At 43.3% G+C, this 24,658-nt stretch overlaps 2 protein-coding genes across 6 annotated transcripts in view; one reads left to right on the forward strand and one right to left on the reverse strand.

The window, feature by feature from the left end:
• Nucleotides 1-24,658, forward strand: part of LOC121292469 (pleckstrin homology domain-containing family G member 3) — a 198,184-nt gene that overhangs the window by 164,594 nt on the left and 8,932 nt on the right. For 4 of the 5 annotated variants that reach the window (XM_041214442.1, XM_041214441.1, XM_041214443.1 and 1 more), the window contains 9 exons: nucleotides 945-1,127; nucleotides 1,902-1,994; nucleotides 6,666-6,752; nucleotides 7,328-7,361; nucleotides 8,754-8,855; nucleotides 11,091-11,129; nucleotides 13,388-13,398; nucleotides 16,606-16,941; nucleotides 19,460-19,576. In XM_041214442.1, the coding sequence (XP_041070376.1) occupies nucleotides 945-1,127; nucleotides 1,902-1,994; nucleotides 6,666-6,752; nucleotides 7,328-7,361; nucleotides 8,754-8,855; nucleotides 11,091-11,129; nucleotides 13,388-13,398; nucleotides 16,606-16,941; nucleotides 19,460-19,576 (1,002 nt within the window). The remainder of the gene's footprint in view (nucleotides 1-944; nucleotides 1,128-1,901; nucleotides 1,995-6,665; nucleotides 6,753-7,327; nucleotides 7,362-8,753; nucleotides 8,856-11,090; nucleotides 11,130-13,387; nucleotides 13,399-16,605; nucleotides 16,942-19,459; nucleotides 19,577-24,658) is intronic. The other variant, XM_041214444.1, reaches the window with a different exon arrangement.
• The window catches only part of srp14 (signal recognition particle 14), an 84,423-nt gene that overhangs the window by 35,245 nt on the left and 24,520 nt on the right, over nucleotides 1-24,658 (reverse strand). The window lies entirely within an intron of this gene.

Here is a 24,658-nt window from a genome sequence, read left to right on the forward strand (position 1 = left end):
GGCCTGAGGCGGAAGTGGATGGATGGCAAAACCAATAGGCTTGATGCCCGCCTCTGTTTACTGGGGACTGGCCCAATTTTAATCATGACTGTCAGGCCTTCAAGCTTTCACTCCACACTATCCCTCATTTCCACATGCCCCCATCTCACCATGCTCCCATATATCCCCATGCAGCCCATATCTCCCATGCCCTTTCCATTCTCCCTATACATTCTCCAAGCCCACTCTCTTAGCATCCACTGTGTACAGAACCAATGAGCCATTGGTAAGTCTGGCAAGTCTTTGAAATGCTCATGAAACTAATCTAATAAACAAAGAGGCTTTGAAAATCTACTGTGATTAAAAACTGCTCAGCTTATAACTTTGAAAAGTCAATCAGCAACAGGCATTCATAGTATCAATGACAAAAAGCTTTTATCTGCTTCACACCTCTTAATCTTGTATAAATAAACACACAGGCATTGGGAAAAACTTCAAAGGAAGATCAGGTTATTACTAGGCAATAAAAATGTCAATGAAACAAAGATATTACTCTCCTGAAAGCCATGTCAGCATTGACTGCTGAGTGGAGTGCCTTATCCATTCTTGGAGCTCAACCAAGCATTCATAATGATGCCATCTGGCAACTGTGTTTGCAGAAGCGTTAGTACAGATGGCCAGACATCTGTTTTTCTGGATGGCCTCACTGTCTGAAAATGAAAATGCATCTCTACCTGATGTTAATCCAGATCCCTTGCACTGTCACTCAGTAACCCCTCCCCCTAGCACTCTTTGTTACTGACTCTATATGTACTGATGTGTCGGGTAGGCATGGGGTTTGGGAAGGGGGTGTGAATGAGGGGTAAACAGTATGCAGGAAGGGATGTGCATCTGCATAGCTATTGAACACATTCTGTTTGTGTGATGGATATTTAAGAAGCTGATCTTTGTGTTTGCCTTCCCAGGAGGTACAGAGCTTGCTGATAAACTGGAATGGTCCAGATCTAACAACGTATGGAGAATTGGTCCTGGAAGGAACATTCCGGATTCACCGGGCCAAAAATGAACGCACTTTATTCCTGTTTGACAAGGTTCTATTGCTGGCCAAGAAAAGAGGAGAGCACTTCATCTACAAGACCCACATCTTGGTACCTGACACATTTATAGATTAATTCATGGAATTAAAGACACCTTGAGATACATCAAACTCCAATCCAATCGAGGGGCTCAGATGATCTATATATAGAATAATTAATACGCAGGAGTGAGTTACAGACTGGAATCTAATTGGGGTGTTCGGGTGGTTTATATATATATAGAATAATGGAAACCCAGGAGTGAGTTGCAGACTGAAACCTAAAGGAGGGGTTCAGATGATCTATATATTGAATAATGTAAACCCGTGAGTGAGTTGCAGTCTGGAATCTAAAGGAGGGGTTCAGAAGGTTTATGTATTGAATAATGTAAACCCAGGAGTGAATTACGGACTGGAATCTAATTATATTATTGTGATGTGTAACGATGGATACCAAGAAACTGTGTAGAGAATAATTTGCTACTGGGGCTGTGCAGTGCCACCCTGTGCTAGTTCGGGAGGTGCCATGACCCATCTGAAGAGAGGAACATCAAGTCTAAATGCTGCTGGTAACAAATGCAACTGACTGCTGATGGTAGCAATGTTTGCCTCTAGCTGCCATTTTGCTCAGGCAGCGGGAGTACTGGGAGCCTGGCCTGTATCAGCCAATAGAGGTTGGCCTGCGTTCAAACCACCTCTCTTTCCCCAACCTATCAGAATGAGCCCTGGAGTGGGGTGCGGGAGTTCAGTAAGACCAGCTGATGTTAAGGAGGAAATTGGTTGCCCAGTTTGGATTATTAATTGATTTGTTTGTCTGTCTTTCTCTCTCTCTCTCACACACACACAGTGTTCTGCACTGATGCTCATCGAAAGCACAAGGGACTCATTGTGCTTTGGACTGTCTGATTACAAGAACCCAAAACAGCAGCACACTGTCCAGGTATGAGAACAACAACGTTTTAAGAGTGATAGCATCGCACAGCTTCATCCCCCTGCCCTAAACACACTGGAAATTTCCATCACTTACATCTGCTTCCCCTCCCACCCTCCCCATCTTTTCCTGCTGAGAGATGGTGGAGGATTTTTTTAACTCAGTGCCACTTTGTGCCAGTGAACGAGATGCCAAGTTTGATCTATTTGTTTTTCCTCTTTCCCATAATGTTTTTACATTATTGGCATCAATAGCCATAAGAAAAACATTTTTGAAATTTCCCTGAGGGCAGAAATTTTTCCAAGAACTTTGGGTATATTTTGTACAGTTGTTGAAAAAAACATAAATTCATTATTTGCTTTGGGCTGGTCTCTCTTTTTCCTTTCTTCCAAAGAGGATGGAGATGCCATAGTGCAGTGACCAGCCAGGCATCGAAGCAGACCAGGCAGTACAAGGTTTAAATTGTAGGGCCAGGCTTGTATTCCCTTGAATATCAAAGATTAAGAAGCTCTTATTAATGAAGGACTTGTTAAGGTAGATAGAGGGGAACCAATTCATTAGTTGGGTAATCCTGAACAGGGGGGCATAACCTTAAAATGAGAGCTAGGCCATTCAGGGGTGATGTCAGGAAACACTACTTCACATAAAGGATAGTGAAAATATGGAACTCTGTGCCTCCAGAGAGTTTTGTGTCCTGGGGGTCAACTGGAGTTTTCATGATTGAGATTGATAGAGGTTTGTTGCCAATCAACGTCCCTAAAACATATTACATGGTCATGTACCTCATTTGCGGGACTTTCCTATGCACAAATTTGGCTATTGTGTTTCCGACGCTACAACAGTGACTAGGTTTTGAAAGGTGCTGTATAAAGGTAAGTTCTTCGTTTAGAGTCGAACAGGCTCATTCCTGTTAGACCAACAAATGCCACTGAGGGATACATGGGCAGGTCTCTACTAACCCCACATTGGAATTACTCAAATTGATCTGCTGTGGGTTTAATTACCAGAGATGCCTAAGGGACTGTTAACTCAGTAATGGGTCAACACTTAAGGCAAAGGGGTGGAGTGTAAGGGACTCTTAAGTTATTTACAGATTGCTTTTGATGGGCAGTATCAGCCTTCATTTCTCAGGATACCAACTTCTTACTGCAAGAAATTAAACATTTACAATCGCCCTGGAGAGGGCGTAGTGTAGATTCATCAGAATTACGCCAGAACTTAGGTTAAACACAGGTAAACAGATTTTTGTTGGGTTAAAGTATCAAAGGACAGGTAAAAGAAGATGAGGTACAAAGCAGCCGTGAAATAATTAAATGGCGGTGCAAGCTCGAGAGGCTGAATGGCCTCCTCATGACCCAATAGACCTACCTGACCAGAAAGTGCCAAATTAACCCATGCGCGGAGCAACCATGTAAGTAGCTTAGCCTCCTACCCTGAATGTCTGCTGTATAGGTTTTATAATCATTTTGATTCCCTCACAAGAGTGTGTGAGATTGTGTTTGCTCATCCAAGAGTTCACAATCAGGTTCTCGTGCTGCCTATCTGAACCAACTTCATTTCATCGGCACCTTGGTGCCCCTTGTGTCTCTGGGCCCCCAATCATGGCCTACTTTGCCTAGGATGTTGCCTGAGCTGGGATCCAAAGAGAGTGACCTCTTCCTTTGGTTCTCCTACAAGGGGAACAAAACGCACTCAGGAGGCAAGGCTGTTTCAGCAATGCCAGGATTGTTTTCAGTGGAGCTGTTGGTCCTTTGAGCACATTCTTTCCTTCTCCTCTTGGCCACTGACCATGGTGAGCTGACAGAAATCTGGGGCTGAATTTTGCCGTCGGCGAGCAGGGGGCGGGGCCCGCTCGCCGACACGTGAAATGATGCAGGATGACATCGGGCGGAACCCCCGACATCATCCCGCTCCATTTAAATTTTCAGGAAGGTGGGGGCACAGCAAAATCAGCTACGGGCCCGCCGACCTGTCAGTGGCCAATTGAGGCCATTGACAGGATCATTTAAACAATTAAAGGACTTGCCCGTCCAACCTTAAGGTTGGTGGACAGGCCAGGAGCCCCGGTGGCAAATAGATAAAACATGAAGCCTCATCGACTGGCAGGATGAGGTTTCATGTAGGGATTTAAAAAGTTTAATAAAGTTTTAGTGTAAATTATGAACATGTCTCATCTCATGTGACATTGTCACATGTGGGGGACATGTTAAGGATTTTTTTTTCTATTTTTAATGTTTCTAAAAGTATCAGCGATCTCCCTGATGCACGAAAGAGCGCACTCTCGCTTTTGGGGAATCCCCCTGCCCCACACAGGACATAGCGTTTCCTGCCGGACATCACGCTGGGCGGGCCTTAATTGGCCCGCCCACGTAAAATGGCGGCTGGGCCCGCTTCTCCAGCAGGGATTGGCTCCCCGCCCGCCGGAGATTGGGTTGGGCCCGCCCGCCCGACAGGCAGAAAATTCTGCCCCTGGAGTTTTCTTTGGAGGGCAATTGCAGGTCCCCGAGCACAGCAAGGCATCACTTTATGTGCAGTTACAAGAATCTTTGAAAAGCCAGCTGTTCTTAATCCCATGTGCCTGCCTTTTTTGTCTGTAGTTCTCTAGTTTCCCTGTCAAACTCCCCTTCAAAATTATTTATGGAGTGAGCTTCCATCATTCCTTCAGGTATAGTGTTCCAGATCCCCATGGCTCTCTGAGTGCAAATGATTTTAAATCCATGACCTCTGATTGTTGATCTATTCTGTCTCAACTCTATCAAAACCTCTCATCATCTTGAAAGCCTTTATCTATTAAGTCACCTCTTAATCTTCGCTGTCCCAAGGAGAACAGTCCTATCTTTTCCAACCTCTCTTCATAACTGAAGTCCTTCTCCCTGGTAACATCTTGGTAAGCCTCCTCTGCACCCTTTCTAATGCTTTAACATCTGAAATGTGTTGTCCAGAATTGTCTACAATACTCTAGCTGAGAACTAACCAGCGATTTATAAAGTTAAGACATCATCTCTTTGTTTTGATATTCTGTGCCTGTATTTATAAACTCAAGTACCCCATATGCTTTGTTAACCACATAACCACCCCATCTACCTTTAAGGTTTTGTGCATATCAACACTGTTGCTCATCTAAGCTTTACAAAATTGTGCCATTTATAGTAAATGTCCTCCTAAAGCACATGACTTTACACTTCTCTGCACATTATACCATCCTCTGTGTCATCCTGAAGCAATCCTCATACTATCTACTAAATTAACAAGTTTTCTATCATCTGCAGACTCTATAATGCTGTTCCCTACAGCTGAGTATCAGGGCTGGATTTTCAAGGAGTCGGGCCCCCTCGGGAGCCCTTTAAAAGTGGCAGGTGGGATGAACAGATGGCTGGCCACCTATTTCTGTTGATACAGTTCACAGATGGCCTCATTATGAATGCTTGGCTGAGCTCCAAAAACTCACTGATGGATTAGCTCACCAGATGTCTGTTTTCAAAGGTGCAAGTGGAGAGTTTGCTTTGAATAACACCTTTATGATATAGTTTATTATTTTGAGCTCTTTCAAAATCTGTGTGTGCATTTGGACAATTTTAAGAGGTGTCAAGTGAGATAGAGTTTCTTTTATTGATACTATAGTAGCTCTGTCAGATTGACACTTTTTGATAGGGTTGTTAAAGTAGCAGTTTTTTCAAAGATTTCTGAATGGGTGTTTATTTTCAATGGGTATTTCAGGACTGGCTATTACTATATGACTCATTGCTTCTATAGTACTTACTGGACTAGTGGACATGAAGGTGGCATGGGAGTGCATGAAACATGAAGGCTAGAGGGCCTAACAGCCTTTAATGCAACTGGGACCAACTAACCAGCTTGCCTCAGCACACTCACTCCTCCGTGGCCACCTCCAAACTGCCTCCAGAGGCAGCAGGCCTGACTTCATCTTTGCCACCCATAGCCTCCTGCCGCTCCCCACCCCCCCCACCACCATCTCCCTGGAATGAAAATATGGCATCAAAATAGAAAATGCTGGGAAAACTCAGCAGGTCTGGCAGCATCTGTGGAGAGAGTTTTTATTTCAGATTTCCAGCATCTGCAGTATTTTGCTTTTATGAAAATATGGCCAATGACGGTGTTGGGTGGGGGGGGGGTCCTTTTAGAGAAGATGAGTCTGCTGAGTCGGGAAATTTCCCGACTTGAGCTCCTCTTCTCGATGGTGAAAATCCAGCCCGAAACTGACCTTGGGAACACTACTGAAAACCACCTGCAAATAACGTGCCTTTAGTGATGTTGGTTGAGGGATAAATATTAGTCAAGCCATCAGGGAGAACTCCTTTCTTCAAAATAGTGCTATGAGATTTTTATGATCTCTTCAGAGGGCTTGATTTAATGTCATGTCCAAAAAACGGCACCTCTGACAGTGCTGCACTCTGAGTACTTCATTTTGGGCTGAAGTCACTGGGTTAGAGCTTGAACACACAACCTTGTGTCTCAGAGACTTTGACAATGGATCCCCAATCGATCAAATCTTGTCCTAATGTGTTTACTTAAATAATAGGCATATTGTCACTTTGGCCTTCATGAAAAGTTTCCATACAATGTAGTGCCTTGTCCTGGAGTGTTTCTTCGCTGCTCCTCAAGCCACTGTTTCACTGTCTCCACATCACAATGATACTGTGATGTTCTGGTCTTTCACAGGCAAAGACAGTGGAAGAAAAGCGTCTCTGGACACATCACATAAAGAGGCTGATTCTAGATAATCATCATGCCATCATTCCGCAGAAGGTGAGCCGCTAATGAATCATAACAGGCTGCATAGCACGGTACTCAATACCAGGTCTATCAAGGTCATTAGAAGGCAGTGTTTAATACCAGCTTCATCATGGTTATAATGGCCAGTATTTAACATCATCCACCTCTGGGCCTTGCATTCAAACCCCACACAGACATCTTCAGGATGAATGTCCTCGCTGAGGTGGATGATGGATGCTGATGTGGATAAGCAAGATGCCCTTTCATCTATGAGTCACTGCTTTGGTCTCAACCTACTCCATCCCATCCTATTCTAACCAACCCATTCTAATCCAATCTGCTCTAATCCAGCCCAGTCCAAACTGTTGGGATGAAGGGTTTCACGCTGTTGGTGTCTTGCTGGTACAGTGCCTTCAACCACTGATGCTCATGACCTGGATTGTATTTTGCTTTTTGTCTGTGCTTATCTATTAAAGTGCGTGATGTATTAAGCAGCTGCTCATGATGCCAACTATCCTTGGTCTAAACTGGGTGATGCTGATGGAGAACTTTTGCTCCCTTTGTCTCTTGCTTTGAAGCATCTTGACGTTTTTGTTGTTTCCTTTCAGGCCAAGGAAGCCATTTTGGAAATGGATTCCTACTGTAAGTTACACATTCTCAAACTGATTAATTAATACTGTTGGGAGGTGGGGGGGGGGGGGGGGGGGGGGGGGGTGTGGGTTGGGGGGTGCGGTGTGGGGGTGGGTGGTGCTGGAAATCTGAAATAAAAACAAAGTGTTGGAAATACTTAGGTTCAGTACCATCTGTGGAGGGAGAAATAGTTAATGTTTTAAGTCAAAAATGACTCTTATTCAGTTCTGAACAAGAGTCATATTGGACTTGAAACATTAACTGTTTCTCTCCCCAGAGATGGTGCCAGACCTGCTGAGTATTTCGAGCAATTTCTGTTTTTATGGAAAGTTACTTTAATGGTTTAAACATTTCATTTGGAAATCTATGTTTCCTTTCTCCACCATATCAAAGAGAAAAAAGGCTGGGGAGAGTGGAGCCTGAATGGTTTTGATATTCCTGGGGCATGAATTTGAACATATCCCAGACAGAAGGGGTGAGTGTCAGGATCCCTTATTAGGTTTGGAGCACTGTCAGTAGGTTGAAGTCCCCAGTATAAAATTGCCCCAAATTAGTCACTGCATGGTCCATTTCATTCAGAGTAACCACAAGAATACCCAGTGTGGGAATTAAGACCACCAGCCTAGTGCAGTAGGGGGATTTGTTGGAGCTGAGGCTAATTGTTGGGTACAGTAGAGAGAGGTCTTGCTCTAACTCTCACCTGGGAACATGTGACGCAAAGATTAAAAAATGCGACAATCCCCACCATTGCCCATGGATGGACTGCCTGTATGCAGCAAGCCCACGACTGCTGTCGTGAAGTGCCTGGTTCGTCGGTCAACCCAACCCTTCTACAAAAGGCAATCCCCACAAAAGTCAATTGTTCCCTGTTGTTAGCACGCTAAAGAGACTAGATAATGTTTCAGCTTATTCAGAACATGAGATCCAGAGAACACAGCTTGCTCCTGATAACTGGAAAATTCAAACTAAGTTGCGGAAACGATATTTCAGTGAGTGCTTAATCTAAGGAGTGGACTCCCTGTGGCATACAGTGGAAGCAGTTAGCACTGATTCATTCAAATGCAAGTTAGATTGATTTCTTTTGGAATAAAATATTTTGGGATACAATATATGAGTAATTTGAGACATGGCATGTGGTAATGACAGAATACTTGGGACAAAAAGATGACTTTGGACCCATGCCTGAGACCATTTTAGATTAATTGATATGATTAGTCAACAAATTTGTCATTATTGTATCAGGTGATTAGCAGAATGGTAGATGAACTAGATGAACCCTGGCCTTTTCTCGTTTAGCTATTCCTATATTCTTAAGTATTGACTATATGTTTGTTCCTCCTCTATGTAATTGGTTGTGACCCAATGGCTGATAAGTTATTGCTCTTCCTGCTGTGATCCTTCTAGATCCTTCCAAGTACCGGTACAGCCCGGAACGATCAAAAAAATCTATGTCAACTCAACCAATGGAGGAATTCTTGAGCTGTCGCAGAGGTCGCAGGCAGTCTGGTAAGGTCTAGTCTGGAGGCTGACAAGCAAGTAATGGACACAGAGAGCAGGAAGAATCCCCTTCTCCTCCAATCTTAACCCAACTCCATTTGACTGACTGGGGAATTGGCATGGGGAGTGTTGTACACAGCAGTTATAGAATGGTTACAGCAGAGAAGGAGGCCATTCAGCTTGTCCAGTCCCAAGCAACAATTTTTTAAACAGCTTTACAGACTCCTAGGCCACCTACAATCTGTGGCCTGGAGGAGTCCTTGTTTCATACCTACTTTGAGTGCGTGAGGTTGCAGCCTCCCCTTCCATTATTTGAAGGGGCTCCTCCTCGGTTTCTGATTAAACTTTAGTCCTAGGCTCCTGATTTTTGGCCATACAGTGCAAAAGGGAGTGAGCATAGTGCAGGCTGAGCTTGGCCAAGGTGGCATCTCAAATCCAGGCAGCATGCATTCAAGAGAAGGGACAGTATTGTTTGGCTTGATTGCCCATCTCTCTTCACACGGATATATTTGCATCTGGTTATCCCTTGCAGAGGGAGTATGTGCTGCCCACTTGAAGCCCTCTGTAACTGGTTGGGCGTCAGAGGGACTGGAGTGCTTTCTCGATCCCCCAAAATCAAGTTTTAATTTGATTTAAGTTTCAATTTTGTTGAAGTTTTGTTGAAGTTACATACAAAGATATGAATTAGGAGCAGGAGTAGGCCACTTGGCCCTTCAAGCTTACTCTGCCATTCAATAAGATCATGGCTGATCTGACTGTAACCTCAACCCCAAATTTAAGCCTGCCCCCAATAACCTTTTAATCAGTTTATTTTTAAACAGTGACGCCTAGTTTTAGAATCTCCCACAGCAGGAAACATCCCCTCCACGTCCACCCTGTCAAGACCCTTCAGGATCTTAAAGGTTTCAATCAAGTCTCCTCTTACTCTTCTAAACTCCAGTGGATACAAGCCTAACCTGTCCAACCTTTCCTCATAAGACAACCTGCCCATTCCTGGTATTAGTCTGGTAAATCTGCTCTGAACTGCTTCTAACACATTTAAATCTTACATTATATAAGGAGACCAATACTCTACACAGTACTCCAGTTGTGGTCTTACCAGTGCCCTTTACAACTGAAACATAACCTCCCTACTTTTGTAATCAATTCCCCTCACAATAAACAATATACGGTTTACGGGTCGCACTTTTTTGAAGAAAGAGGCACTTCCTACCTTAAAATTGGTGCTTATACCAGTCATCAATTATCATCAAAGAGTAAGACCAAGTGAGTTTTTTTTTATTTTTAAGTTTATTTTTTCATGGGATATGAGTGTGAAGCAAAGCCACCATTTGTTGCCCATCCCTAATTGCCCTTGAACTGAGTGGCTTTCTAGGCTATTTCAGAGAGCAGTTAAGAGTCAACCACATTGCTGTGGGTCTGGAGTCACATGTAGGCCAGACCAGGAAAGGACAGCAAATTTCCTTCCTAAAGGGTAGCAGTGAATCAGATGGGTTTTTACGGCAATCGGTGATAGTTTCATGGTGACCATTACTGAGACTAGCTTTCAACGCCAGGTTTAATTAATTGAATTTAAATTCCACCAGATGCCATGGTGGGATCTGAACCCATGTCCCCAGAGCATTAGCCTGGGCCTCTGGATTACTAGTCCAGTGAAATTATCACTACTGATTTTCTGCACTGCAATAAAGAAATGGAAGGCACATTCGAGTGCAAAAGGATCTACACTCCACATACCTTAAACAATAATAACTACAACAGCTAGCATTTATATAGCACCGTTAATGCAGTAAAACATCCCAAGCTGCTTCACAGGAACTCAAACAGACAAAGCTTGACACCGAGTCACATGAGGTTGGTCAAAGAGTTGGTTTTTGGAAGCATCTTGGAGGTGAGAGCCAGAGAGGTTTAGGGAGATAATTCCAGAGCTTAAGGCCTAGGCAGCTGAAGGCATGGCCACCAATGGCAGGACAAAGTGAGTGGGAAGCCACAGTTGGAAGAGTACAGTTCTCAAGGGGCTATTGGGCCAAAAATGTTTTTGCCCAAGCCTGTGACTGCTGCAAACCCACTGTGCTCAAAATGTCAGCAATCTGGAGACGAGGGAACATGAATCAACGGTTAATGTGCTCTGAACTGGAGTCTTCACAATTCAGATGACAAGAATGTAAGGTTCTGGCCCCATTTATTTGCATGGCAATAATCTGACAGGATGCCTTTGTCTTTCCCATTCCTTTTCCCTCACAGAGCCGACGAAACAAATCCTGAAATCTCTGGTGCAGAGCGGTGAGTGAATTTACTCCCAAGAAAAATAAATACCCGGTTTCTCCACCTTCAGATGCTCCTGCTCCCTGTGGTTCTCCACTGAAGGTGCCACTTCTTGCAGCGGATGAGCTCCATGGGTGCAGGCAGTATTTCATCCCAGGGGCCATTATTCACCTTGCAGCCTTCTCATAAACCCCCTCCCTCCACAATCTCCGACCTGTTTCAGCTACTAATGCTAGCAATGGTATTTAACTATAGGGAGGCTTCATGGCTAAAAATATAACCCCCACACATACACAACAGAGGGACAGAAGGAAGCCAGTCAGCCCTTTGTATCTGTTCCGCTATTCAATGAGACAATGGCTGATCGGCATCTTAATTCCATCCCCCTGCCTTGGTTCTGTAATCCTTAATGCACTAAATAACAAAAATCTATCCTCCTTAACTTTGAGATGTTCAATTGACCCCAGATTTTTGGGGAAGAGAGCTATGAGTTTCCAATACCCTTTGTGTGAAGAAATGATTTCCAATATCACCCTAAATGGATTGGCTCTAATTTTAAGGTTCTGCCCCTTCGTTCTGGATTCCCCCACCAGAGGAACCAGTTTCTGTCTATCTACCCTATCAAATCCTTTAATCCTCATAAGCACCCCATAAGTGTTTATACTCAAGGCAATACAAGCCTGGTCTATACAACCCATGCTTATAATCAAACCCTTTTAGCCCCGGTATTGTTCTGGTCAATCTATCCCCCTCCAAACATTAGTGAATCTCAAGACTTTGAGTGATATTTTATTCCTAAATGTAAAAATAGCTCCTTAAAGATTAAATTCTGAGAAGTGAAGGCAGATGCCATGATCAAAAGCAACCTGTAAAAAGCATTAGTGTTTGACACGGAATGAAGTTCTTCCCTATTCCTCTCGTTTCCTTGAAGGTGCATATCCATTACTGGGATATTGGTTTCTTAGGCACCTCTGGTAACTCAATCCACTGTGAAGACTGTGAATATCCATGGGCTATTAGCCTGTGTGGGGGAGCACAGATGAATGGATGTGGTCTCAATGGCATTTATCCATCATGCAGGGATGAACTTGTTGGACTGTAAAAGAAAGACTGGCACCTAGCATATAACACCTTTCACAGCCTCAGTGCCAAAGCACTTTGCAACCAATTAAGTACTTTTGAAGCAGTCACTTGTAATGTAGGAAGCATGGCAACCAATTTGCACACAGTAAGACCCCACAAACAGCAGTGTAATAGTGACCAGACAATCTATTTTAATAATGTTGGTTTAACCCTCTCCCCTGAAAAACCTCACCTCAACAGTGCAGCATCCACTCAGCACTGTACTGGAATGTGATCCTAGATTTTGTGCTCAAGTCTCTGGAATTAGTCTTGATCCCACAACCTTCTGACTCGGAGGCGAGAGGGCTGCCAACTGAGTCATGGCTGATCCCTCAAGTGCCTTTGTTCCCGTTCTGATTTTTCTCCACCTGCCCTATATTCACATACCCTCTATTTGAGGTTTGAGGTGGCTGGATAGTGGTCTGAAGCAGGGTGGATTCCAAGGGACATTAAAGTCAAGACATGGGCTTGTGTCCCACACCAGAGACCTGAACAGAAAACCTAGGCCAATACTCCAAAGTAGCACTGAGGAAACATTCCACTGTTGGAGCTGCCAGCTTTTGGATGAAATGTTAAACCGAGGTCCCAATTGCCCCCTCAGGTGGATGTAAAAAAGAAAATCCCAATGCACTTTTCCCAAAGGAAGGACATTCATTACATTTATTTTTCCCTCAAACAACAACATTTTAAAAAAAGAAATTATCTGGTCATTATCACATTGCTGATCGTGGGAGCTTGCTGTGCAGAAATTGGCTCCCACATTTCCTACATTACAACTGTGACTACACTTCAGAAAGTACCCCATTGGTTGTAACGCACTTTGGGACATCCTGAGGTCATGAAAGACACTATATAAATACTCATATTTCATTCTTAGCTACTAATCAGTTTCTTCCATCACTCTATTCTCAAACTTTCCCTCCATACATACAGTGTCATCAAATGAGAGAGTGGGCAATGGTTTCTCCCGCCAGTGTCACTCATAGAGCACTGTGCCTTCTCTCCTTGCTGACCAAACATCACTGCCTATTTGTGTGATTGCCCATTTCCCCATTGGGCAGGCCTCCTATATGTGATGTCTAACGTTCTCTCTCTCTTCCTCCTTTCCCACACCTCTTCTTTTCAACATGACGGCTCCCCCTTGAACTCTGCAGTTTCTCTGAAGGTAAGACCAACACCTCCTTTAATTGCACTGTAATTCTTGCATATTTATTTATTGAGTATGTTGCTACTAATGGGTAATTTCCACAGTAATCGAAATGTTCGTCATTCCTCCTCATCTTCTCAATTAAGGGTTAAACTTTTAGCCAGACTGTGGATTGTCCGCCTCGCTCCAGGACTCAGGAGTGCCTGGCAAGCTATTTGACCTGGCTACGTTACTGTCAACTTCCACATTTGCTTCGGCTGTCCAAGAGTCATCCCAATCATGGACCCTCAGTTTATGCAGTCTCTCCCCACTCCCACCCCACACCCATCTTCCTAACTTGGACATAGTGACCCCAATGGTTGCATCACCATGAGGGCTCTGGATATCATCAGCCTAACTTAGCACAGAGTGAGGCTCAATCAAAGCTCATCTGTGTAACCATGCTGAGTCAGTCTTCAGTCCTGATCCTAATTGTTTGTCTGAGGTGTTGGAAACTCTATTTGCCTTGAAGGTGATAAATCTACGTCATGGAGTTTTCTGTAAGTCTCTTCCCACCCTAACCCCATACCCTGCCCATTAGTGCAGGAGCTAGGCTGTTTCATTCATGCGTTTTACTTTAGACCAGAGAACGGGTCACATCTTGGAGCTAGAGCTGGCAGTTTTTGGTCAGGTAACCAGGCACACCAATGCCTCGCTGTATCCCTACCCTGTGGGTTGGTACTTGCCTAGAGGCATTAGTCCACTATTCCCCCTGCTACAACAGCCCGGCGGGGTTGTTAATTTGACGCCAAGTCCGTGCAGACTCAAATGTTGTGCTGATGAATTGTATCCACTCAATGAACAAAGTTTAAACAAAATGCCTAGAAGATCTCAGCAAGAAAGCTAGCTAACAAGCCAAAGATTGACACGCATATTGAATAATTCAGCTACTTTACGAATCTCATGGAGTTGATCTTCACCCCCTCCCCAGGTGTTAACATGGCCTCAAAATGGAGTCATGGATTTTACCGTCCTGCTACCACAATCTCCATATGGCAGCTCCATTTTGAAATGGGTGTCTTAAGATGTCTCTGCCTGTTCTAAAACTCTTGCTTGTGCATTGATACAAACACAAAAGAACTGGTAAAATAATAAATTGAGCTGCTCACCCTGTATTTCAGAGAAACTACTGGCCATGATATTTTCAATTAAGACAAATTTCAAACATACTGTCCCTGGATTTCTCCAACTTCCCCACCCACCACCCCTCCAAAATCTCTCTCTATCCATCCAACCACTCCACAAGCAAAGCAGCTTTGAACCTGATATACAAAACAACATGTTGGAACAAATATCACAGCTCCAATCTCTTCAGAGACCTGGTATAACAGCAAGGGAAATATGGGAAGATCACAGGATAATGATGCTTATTAATTGTTTATGTTGTCCCGTGCGACTGTGAATCTTTTTGTACTTTTATATTTGCCCTCGGGATGTGAATCCCGCTGATAAGATATTAGATTGGTACAACTGAACAGCTTGCTGTGCCCCTTCAGAGGACAGTTAAGATATGACTGTATTGGTGTGGGACTGGAGTCACATGTAGGCCAAGCTGGGTGAGGCCAGCATTTGTTGCCCATTCCGAGTTACCTGTGAGAGGATGGTCAATAAATATTGAACTATTGAAAACTCTTGCATTTTTAGAGCGCCTCTCACAACCTCAGGATATAGCAAAGTGCATCCAAGCCAGCGAAAGACTTTGGAAGTGTAGGCACAATTGCAGGAAATGTGGCAGCCAATTTGCGCAAAGCAAGATTCCACAAATGTAGTAATGACCAGAGAATCTGTGATGTTGACAAGGGGATAAATAATGCCACTTGAACCTGTGAGGATGGATGTTATTTTTTTTAAATACTTTTGGGAATATGATGGTATTCTGTTTTTTTAAAAAAAGGCTGTGTGTGTGTGTGTCTGTGTGTCTGTGTCTTGTGTGTGCCATTAAACTGAGGGAAGTTTAATAAAGACAGCTTGTCTCAGGGAGCAAAGAGATGAAAGAAAAGGTGCTAGATGCATTTGTAACGAGAGGCTATGATGAAGTTGAATGTATGAGTAAATAGGTTAGGTTTGAAATTTGCATTATAAGTAGCAACTTGACATGAAATATTTTTATATTCTGGGAAAATTGAGTTCAAAGAGGTGCTTAAGATCAAAGGGGTAAAGGATATTTAAGGAAAGATGTTTAGTTCGAGTTGTGTTGGCTGTGTGGGGGAGATGTCCTGAGACCAGCTCTGTGCTGAGAAAAGTTGTGAATTTGAAGCAGCCATCCAATTTCAAGCCAGAAAAGTCTTTGTTTTCAGAAAGCAGTCTGTTTCTGAATTTCCTTAGGTTTTCCACAGCAGAGTGAAAGAGAGTGAGAAGCTGTGTGGTATACTTTATTAAAGTAGCAGCAGTTTTTGCCTTGGGTAATATTACTGGATTTTTATGGTTAAAAATCTGTAAGGGAGCTGTTGCCAAGTAGTTTACATGTGTGTTTCGACCAAGTGGGTTTTTTGGGTGAATGTTTTGTAAGACTTTAACTGCGTAATTTTAATCTTGTGTGCTTAAGTTTTTTTTTCTTGTTAATAAATCTTCTAATTTTAAAATCCTAGAAGTGTTACTGGGATTTTATGCTTCTGGGATCAGTAGTTTTCCCCTCGTTTTCAAAATACAACAAAAAGGTTATGATCAGTAAGACAAGTTTCCCTCTGGGATTTGACTTGCTCAGCAAATAACATTGGCTGTGATCATAACAAATTTGCAATCTTCAGTCCCAAGTTGAGAGCGTACCCGCTAAGCCACACCTGTCACATAGGATGAGAGAACTTCAATTGCCTATTTTTGGCTCTGTCTTACTTATTCCCTCAAATAGAATGAAAGGCATCAGAAAACAAAATGACCCCATATTCAAATTGGTTACACAGGTACAAACTTTCGATGTGGTATCCAGGTAATAGTCTATCTGGATAGGCTGCATCCTTGCTTTCAACCAATTTAAGATGGCTACAATCTGAACCAACTACTTAAAATTTTGCATAGGAATTAAACAGGGCTGTTTAATGAGGCATTAAACATGAGGGGAATTAACTTGCCGCAGATAGTCTATAATCGATGGTCGTGGTTGGAAGTTGTTAGTGAGCACCTGTAAGTTATAGAATGCCTTGGTGTGCATTTGTCCCAATGACTAAACCATTTGACCCCTTCAAACAGCATGCAGGCAGTGATGGAGAGCTTCTGGGCAATAAGGACTCCTTGAATTCAATGACTGGTGTCAGTACTCGGGGGCCCAGTACGAGCGAAGCTGAGGGTGAGAGGCATGACAGTGAGGACATCCTGGCCCAGAGCAAAGACTCCTTGGAGCTCCTGAATGCAAGCGATTCGGAGGAAACGGCGAGAGGTACAGAGTTTGTCCAAGAAGGCCTGGAGCCAGAAGAGGAATTAATGATAGAGGGCGACCAGGTAGCCGACTTTGCCAGTTCACTGCTGGCTGCCATCTCCTGTTGGCACTATAGAGCCAGGGCTTTGCTTTCTGCTAAGTTCTCCATGGTGAGCGCCTCTATTTCTGTCTCTCTTTCTCTGTCCGCCCTCCGCATGGAAAGAGCCTTGGCCGCCTGCTCCGCTGGTTTGAACCAGTTCAAAGTGGCTGCACCACTAACTTTTTAACACCCACCTGTTGTGTCTGCTGTTGCTATCCCAGCATGCTCTGGGGCTCTGATTGCTTTGATGAGGAAAACATTGGATCATTGAGCTGAATTGCATGTCACTGCCTAAGTACCTTGATCAATACTCAACACTAACGTCAAGTCAATACGCCATTAACCAATGAACTGCTGATAGAAGCTGATTCAGTTGACTGGACATGTGACATTGCTTCTTTGGGGTTTATTTTGAGAATGGAACTCAATCCAGGTCAATCATCTTCAACAGGAAAGGCAAGTTCTCTCATCCAGGTATCAATTCAGTGTCTGGTAAGGGCAGAATAGCTGAGTGAATTAGAAAACAATTCTTTTACTCCTGGCTCAAGGCCAGCCCAGACTCAGATAGTAGACTCTTCTCCATTTAATTGTCCTAATCATGTTTGCCCACTCTGTTCCCATATGCTTTCATCCATCTACCTAATCAAATCTTAATTATCAACATAGTTTCTGTCTCAATTGCTACCCGGAAGAGAATTCCACCGCCTCACAACTCTTTGCATGAAAAAGTTTATCGTACCCTTCTCTTAATCATGTAACTTTGGTGTCTTATTCTTGATTCCTCAATTACTGGAAACAGTCTGTCCACCATGTTCCATCCTTTCATACTTTAAATTCTTCTATCGTATATCCAGTAACCTGCAGTGTCCTTATGGAAAAAAACCTCAATTTTTCAAGTCTGTCTTCATATTTGTAATTCCTTATACCAGGCAGAATTCTAGTTAATCTGCATTGTGCTCTCTCTAAAGACTCATTTTTTATCTTTATTTTTTCATGGGTTTGTCATTGGCAAGGCCAGCCATTTGTTGCCCAGCCCTAATTGCCCTTGAACTGAGCAGCTTGCTAGGCCATTTCAGAGGGCAGTTAAGAGTCAACCATATTGCAATGAGTCTGGAGTCATATGTAGGCCAGACCAGGTAAGGATGGCACATTTCCTTTCCATTAGTGAACCAGTTGAGTTTTTACAACAATCAATGATAGTTGTCCTGGTCACCATTACTGAGACTAGCTGCATAATCCAGGTTTAATAATTGAATTTAAATTTGTGGTGGGATTTAAACCCATGTCTCCCAAGCGTTGGTCTGGGTATGTAGATTACCTGTCCAGTGACATTACCACTGCTGCGCACCTATCTCTCCTATAGCTTTCCTATAGTGTGGAGCCTAATATTTTAACTAAGATCTTATTATGTTTAATGTAGGTTCCCCATGGCTTTTATGTTGTGTATTTTTTGTGAGTAAAACCTAAAATTCCATCAGCTTTTTTACAGCCTTATCAACTTTATAAAGGACATTAGTGAAACAGATGGGTTTTACAATAACATAGTAGTTTCATGATCATTATTAGTGAGACTAATATTTTAATCCAGATTTATTAATTAATTGAATATAAACTCCCCAACTGCCACGTTGAGATTTGAACTTATGTCCACAAAGCACTAGTCCACACTTCTGGATTACTAGCCAGGTGAACTTTCCACACTGCCATAATTCAGTCTGCTATCCTCCCCTCTTGAACTATTCTAATGATCTCCCATTTGGAATGTCCTTATTCTGTGCCTTTGTAATCTCTACCTCAGTGCATCCCATTCTCATGCTAAAGTTCGTATTTCTCCTTCCACCTCATTTAGCTTGTGAATTCCTCACCTTTCGTTTCTGTACTAACATTTTCCTTTATCCTTGGATTATAAAGCTTGTCATATTGGGTTTAGTTGCTTAGGTTTCTTTAATTTGTTTTATTATTAAAGGTTACTTTGTACATACGAACTATTGGCTAGTTTATTTAGCGCCTTCTTCCCCACTGTACAAAATTCCTGCCCTCACTAAACCCTGGTTGCTCTAAGCCTTTACTCACCCTGTTGCCAGCTCACACTGTGATGAGCGGACATACACATTTGATGGTCAGCAAAAGACTCCAGGGCCAATAAGGGGGAAAAAATCCTCCCCAACTCCCTCTCAGATGATTGAATCTAGTCCAGCAGATTATGTGATCTAAGCATTATCTATAAAGACATTTAACTTCTAGATGATGCGACCCCCTACTCCAGTCAAGTCATTTGTAATCCTGCTAGAATCTCATTCAATCAGCCTTTGCATGTTTGAAGGTGCTAACCCAAAGCTGTTAACCTCTAACCTGCTTTTAACAGGACAATCTAATTATTGGGTTTTGCTCATCAGCATGAATCGGGGACACAACCAACGTGATAGGAAGGGGCCCAGAACTAAGACTCGCTAGAGAGGCTGCTCACCCAGTGTTTGGGTTTCTGAGAGGGTTTGGAGATGGGTGGAAGGAAGTGAAGAGCAACTGCCTTGAATCATTACTCAGATAAAAGTCTCTTGCTCATCTCATACAGTGTCTTGCTCCACTAGACTGAAGATCCTGTCGAGCTACAGGAAGTCAAAGGGTGCAAGCGGCAAAACAGCCAGCCCTCTGGAAATGCAGAGAAGCGCAGGGGCTGGGACATCGACACCAGTGCCTCCGAAGAGGTAAGTACATTAAACTGGAGCAAAAACCATCAACTCCACTGCTTAAAAAGGAAGAACTTGTGATAATTGTATATCAATTGGATATTAATTGGGGACTAACCTTTGAGCTCATATATATAATATGTAGGGATTGTTGCATGGAAGTACATGATTTTCAATGTGTGACTCTATAAATAAAAGCTTGTAGCTGTGTAAAGACAAGGCTCCAGTGGTCTATCATTCACAGGTGATGCTACTCCCAGGATCAAATAGCTGGCCAATACTGAAGCGGCTGGGTCTTCAAAAACAACCAGCTGGCCAAGTAACTGCAAGGTCCCTGATGCCCCTGGGCATTGTTCATGAAGTGATGCTCTCTGGAGAGGAGGATGCGTAAATGGCGGTGGTGGGGGAGAGCTGACCAACTTATAAAAGCAAACCCTCCTTTTTCTTTTAGATCGCACCTTTCATGACTTCAGGGCTTCACAGTCAATTAAGTACCTTTAAAGCGTAGTCACTGTTGTAATGTAGAAAACGTGACAGTCAATTTGTGCACAGCACGATCCCAGAAATGGTAATATGCCAATGAGCAGATAACCTGTTTTAGTGATGTTGACTGGGGATAAACATCAGCCAGGACACCCTTCTTTGAATGGTGCCATGGGATCTTTTATATCTACCTGAGAGGGCTGATGGTTTAATACCTCATCCAAAATGCAGCGCTCCCTCACTACTGCACTGGGAGAGTCAGCCTAGATTTATGTCATTTGCATGTGAACATAAGAACATACATATGAACATAGGAACTAGGAGCAGGAGTAGGCCACTCAGCCCCTTGAGCTTGATCTGCCATTCAATAAGATGATGGCTGATCTGATTGTAACCTCGACTTCACATTCTGAATATTTTATACCCTTGTATATTAAGCGTCCAGTTTTCACCATTTTAATCCCTGTTTCTGTTATTGCCATTACATTATATTCCCACATGGCTGTTTGTCTTTGTGGTTCACCAGTCTTATTCACACTTGTGTCTTTACATACATCCTTCATAATTGTCTTTGTATTTCCTGTAGTCCTCCTTGGCCCACCACTTTCTAATATGGAGTTACTCCCTTCTCTAATACTGTCCAACGTACTCACTTTCTGCAATTTATTCACCTATATGCTGGTGCCCATCCCCCTGCCAATGTAGTTTAAAACCTCCCCAACTACACTAGTGAATCTCCCCGGGAGGACATTGGTCCCAGTCTTATTGAGGTACAACCTGTCCCATTTGAATAGGTGCCTCCTGACCCAGAACTGGTCCCAGCACCCAAAGAACCTAGCTTCAAACCACACATTTATCCTCCTTATCTTTCTGTTTCTACTCTGGTCAGCACATGGCACTGGGAGTAATGCAGAGATTAATACCTTCAAGGTCCTATTTTTCAACTTCACCCTAGCTCTTAAAACCTGACTGTAGGACCTCAATATCTGCCCTCTCTATGTCGTTGGTAGCAACGTGTATCACATCTTCTAGTTCACTCCCTTCCCCTTACAGAATATTCTGCACCCGCTCTGTGATGTCCTTTACCCTGGCACTGGGAAGGCAATAGATCATGCTGGACTCACATTGACATTACAGAAATGCCTGCCTGTCCACCTGACTATGGAATCTCCTATAACAACTGCATTTCTATTCTTTGCTGTTCCCTCCTCTGCAGTCCCTTGCCCACTTGTGCCATGGTCTGTGCTGCCCTCCTTCAGGATATTGTCACTCCTCCCAGCATTGATATTGATTATTTGTTTAAGAGTAGTGCACACCCTGAAGCCTCCTGCATTTCCTGCCTCTTCCGGATGGCCAGCCGCTTACTACCCTGACCCCTTGCTGTCTGAGGGAAGGCCACCTCCTGGAACACATGATCCAGGAAACTCTCATCCTCCCTGATGCTTCGTAGTGCATCCAACTGCCCCTCAAGATCGGAAAATCTTGATCTCGAGCTGGAGACACTTACGCTCAAGTTTCTGGAGTGGACCCGAACCCACAAACTTCTGACTCAGAGGCGAAAGTGCTACCAAGTGTTATGATTAACAGTTGCCTGCAGCAGATCCTCCCTCAAACAGCCATTTCTTAACTGAGCCTAGAGAGTGAGAATCAGAAGGGGAGCTCTCAGCCAGCTTCCACCCTGGCCTTTGCTTGATGTTCACTTAAATACTTAACAGGGGTGGGGGGGGGTGGTGGGCAGTGGGTCGGTGGATACTGATCAGGAACACTAGCTAATTCAACGATCCCCAGTGTTAAAAAGATAAGACCTATATGAACTTGGCAACCATCTGCTGACATTACCACATAAGAACAGGTGTAGGCCTTTCAGCCCCTTGAGCCTATTGCAAGATCCAGCAGGTTCATGGCAGATCTGTCTAGTAACTCCATTTATACAACTCAGTCCTGTAACCCTTAATAGCCTTGTCTAACTCAAATTTATCAATCTCAGTTCTAAAATTTTCAATTGACCCCCTAGCCTCAATAGTTTTTTGGGGGAGGGAGTTCCAGATTTCCACTGCCCTTTCTTTGTGTGAATCTCCTGATACACCGAAGGGAGATGCCTTATCCATTAGGCCATGCGACAGGGCACTTCCTGACATCAGCCCTGAATGGCCTAGATCTAACATTAATGTTCTGCTGCCTTGCACTGGACTCTTCTGCCAGAGGACTTAGTTTGTTTCTATCTAACCTATAAAATCCTTTAATCATCTTAAACACCTCAATTAGTCCACTCCTTAATCTGCAATACTCCAGGCAATACAAGCCTAGTCAATGCAATCTTCACACTATAATCCATTTAGCCCCAGTATCCTTCTGGTGAATCTGTGCTGCTGCCTCTCCAAGGCCGTTATAGCCTTATTAAATTGCAGTGCCCAGAGCTGAATGACGGGGTCTAACCAGGGCTTTATGCAGCTGTAATATAACCTGCACCCCTTTGTATCCATCATCCTTGATTAAAGGCAACATCCATTATCCTTTTCGATTATGTTTTTGTACCTGTCAGCTAGCTATTAGTGACTGCTGTACACAGCCCCTAAATTGTTCTAGTCCTCCACAGTTCACTGCTGCTCATAATTCACAAAATACCCTGACCTACCTTTCTTAGGACTGAAGCTCTCACTTGCTCACATTGAACTCCAGCTGCCACGTTTTTCCCCACTCACTTAATCCATCAATGTCCCTTCAGAACTTTTTGTTCCCTTCCACACACTATTTACTCTGCCACCAACTTAGTACCGTCAGCAAACATGGTACATAGAAACAGGAGATTGGCAATACCCCAACACCATGGTTATCACTGAGAACAAAAAGGTTTAAGAATGAGAGGGTTGTATTGACGGATGCTCCTTTCCTTCACTCAAGTAAATGGCTCAGTGATAAAACTGGGCCTTATTTTATCGTTCATTCGCAGTTTGTAGGCATCGCCTGCAAAGCTGGCATTTGTTGTCTAACCTTCATTGCCTCAAGAAGGTGGTGGTAGATCTTCTTCTTGAATTAGCTCCAGAGAACTGAGGGGCTTGCTAGGTCACCTCAGTGGGCAGTTAAGAGTCAACCGTGTTGGTTATAGGACTGGAGTCATACACCAGCCAGTCCGGGCAATGATAGCAGGTTCACTTTCCTAAGGGGGCACCAGTGAACAATTTGGGTGTTTGCAACAATCCAACAGACTCATGGTCACTTTTATTGATATCAACTTCTGAAAAAGATTCCATGTGTTTTTTAATTGCATTTAAATTCCCAAACTTCTGTGGTGGGAATTGAACTCATGTTTTCTGGATTGTTAGTTCAGGGCTTTGGATTATAAGTCCAATACTTCCAAAGAAGCTGGATTGGCAGAAATGTGATGCTTGACAACTGTAACCCTGATATGCATCGAGTGTGGATATAGGTAAAGAGAGGGAAATGGATGGGTATCTCGCAGATATATTTTAAGGTAGACAAATGTAGAATGATGCACTTGGATTAGGGCATTTCGACGCGGGTATACACCATGCAGAGACGCTTACTTAAGAGACGACCTGATGTTTAGAGCACAAATATGATTCCTTGAAAGTCCGTTACGAATGTTAATGGTTTAATGCGAAGGAGGGTACATAAGAACATAAAAGATAGGAGCAGACGAAGACCATATGGCTGGTCAAGCCTGCTCAGCTATTCAGTATGATGATGGCTGATCTGAGGCTTCAAGTCCACTTTTCCGCCCAGTTCCCATATCCCTTAATTCTCTGAGCGACCAAAAATCTGCCTAACTCAACCTTAGATATATTCAATGAAGGTACCTTCACAACCCTCTGGGGTAGAGCAAGTCAAAGATTCACAGCCCTTTGAGTGAAGAAATTTCTCCTCATCTCAGTCCTAAATGATCGGCCCCTTGTCCTGAAACTACGCCCCCTATTCTAGATTCTCAAGCCAGGGGAAACAATATCTCAGTATCAATCCTGTCAAACCCCTTCAGAATCTTGTATGCTTCAATGAGATCACCTCTCATTCTTCTAAACTCCAGAGAATATAGACACAATTTACTCAGCCACTCATCGTGGGACAACCCTATCATCCTGGGGACCAAATTAGTGAACCTTCGCTGAACTGTCTCCAATTCAAGTATATCCTTCCTTAGATATTGAGACCAAAATTGCATGCAATATTCCACGTGTGGTCTTGCCAAAGCCCTGTACAATTGTAGCAAAACTTCTTTAATCTTGTACTCCAATCCCCTTGCAATAAAGGCCCACATACCATTTGATTTCCTATTTGCTTGCCTTACTTGCATACTAACTTTTTGTGTTCCTTGTATGAGTACACCCAGTCCCTCTGAACATCAACATTTACAAGCTTCACGACTTTTTTAAAAATTCTGCTTTTCTATTCTTACAACTAAATTGAATAACTTCACACTTCTCCACAATATACTCTAGCTGCCATCTTGTCTATATCTCTTTGCATTCTCCCTGTATCCCCCTCACAGCTTACATGTCCACCTAGCTTCCTATCGTCAGCAAATGTAGATGCATTACTCTCTGACTCTTCATCTAAGTAATTAATAAAGATTATAAATAGCTGAGGCATATAAGTGTCCAA

The sequence above is a fragment of the Carcharodon carcharias genome, chromosome 20 (genome assembly GCF_017639515.1).
Source record: "Carcharodon carcharias isolate sCarCar2 chromosome 20, sCarCar2.pri, whole genome shotgun sequence".
NCBI lineage: Eukaryota > Metazoa > Chordata > Chondrichthyes > Lamniformes > Lamnidae > Carcharodon > Carcharodon carcharias.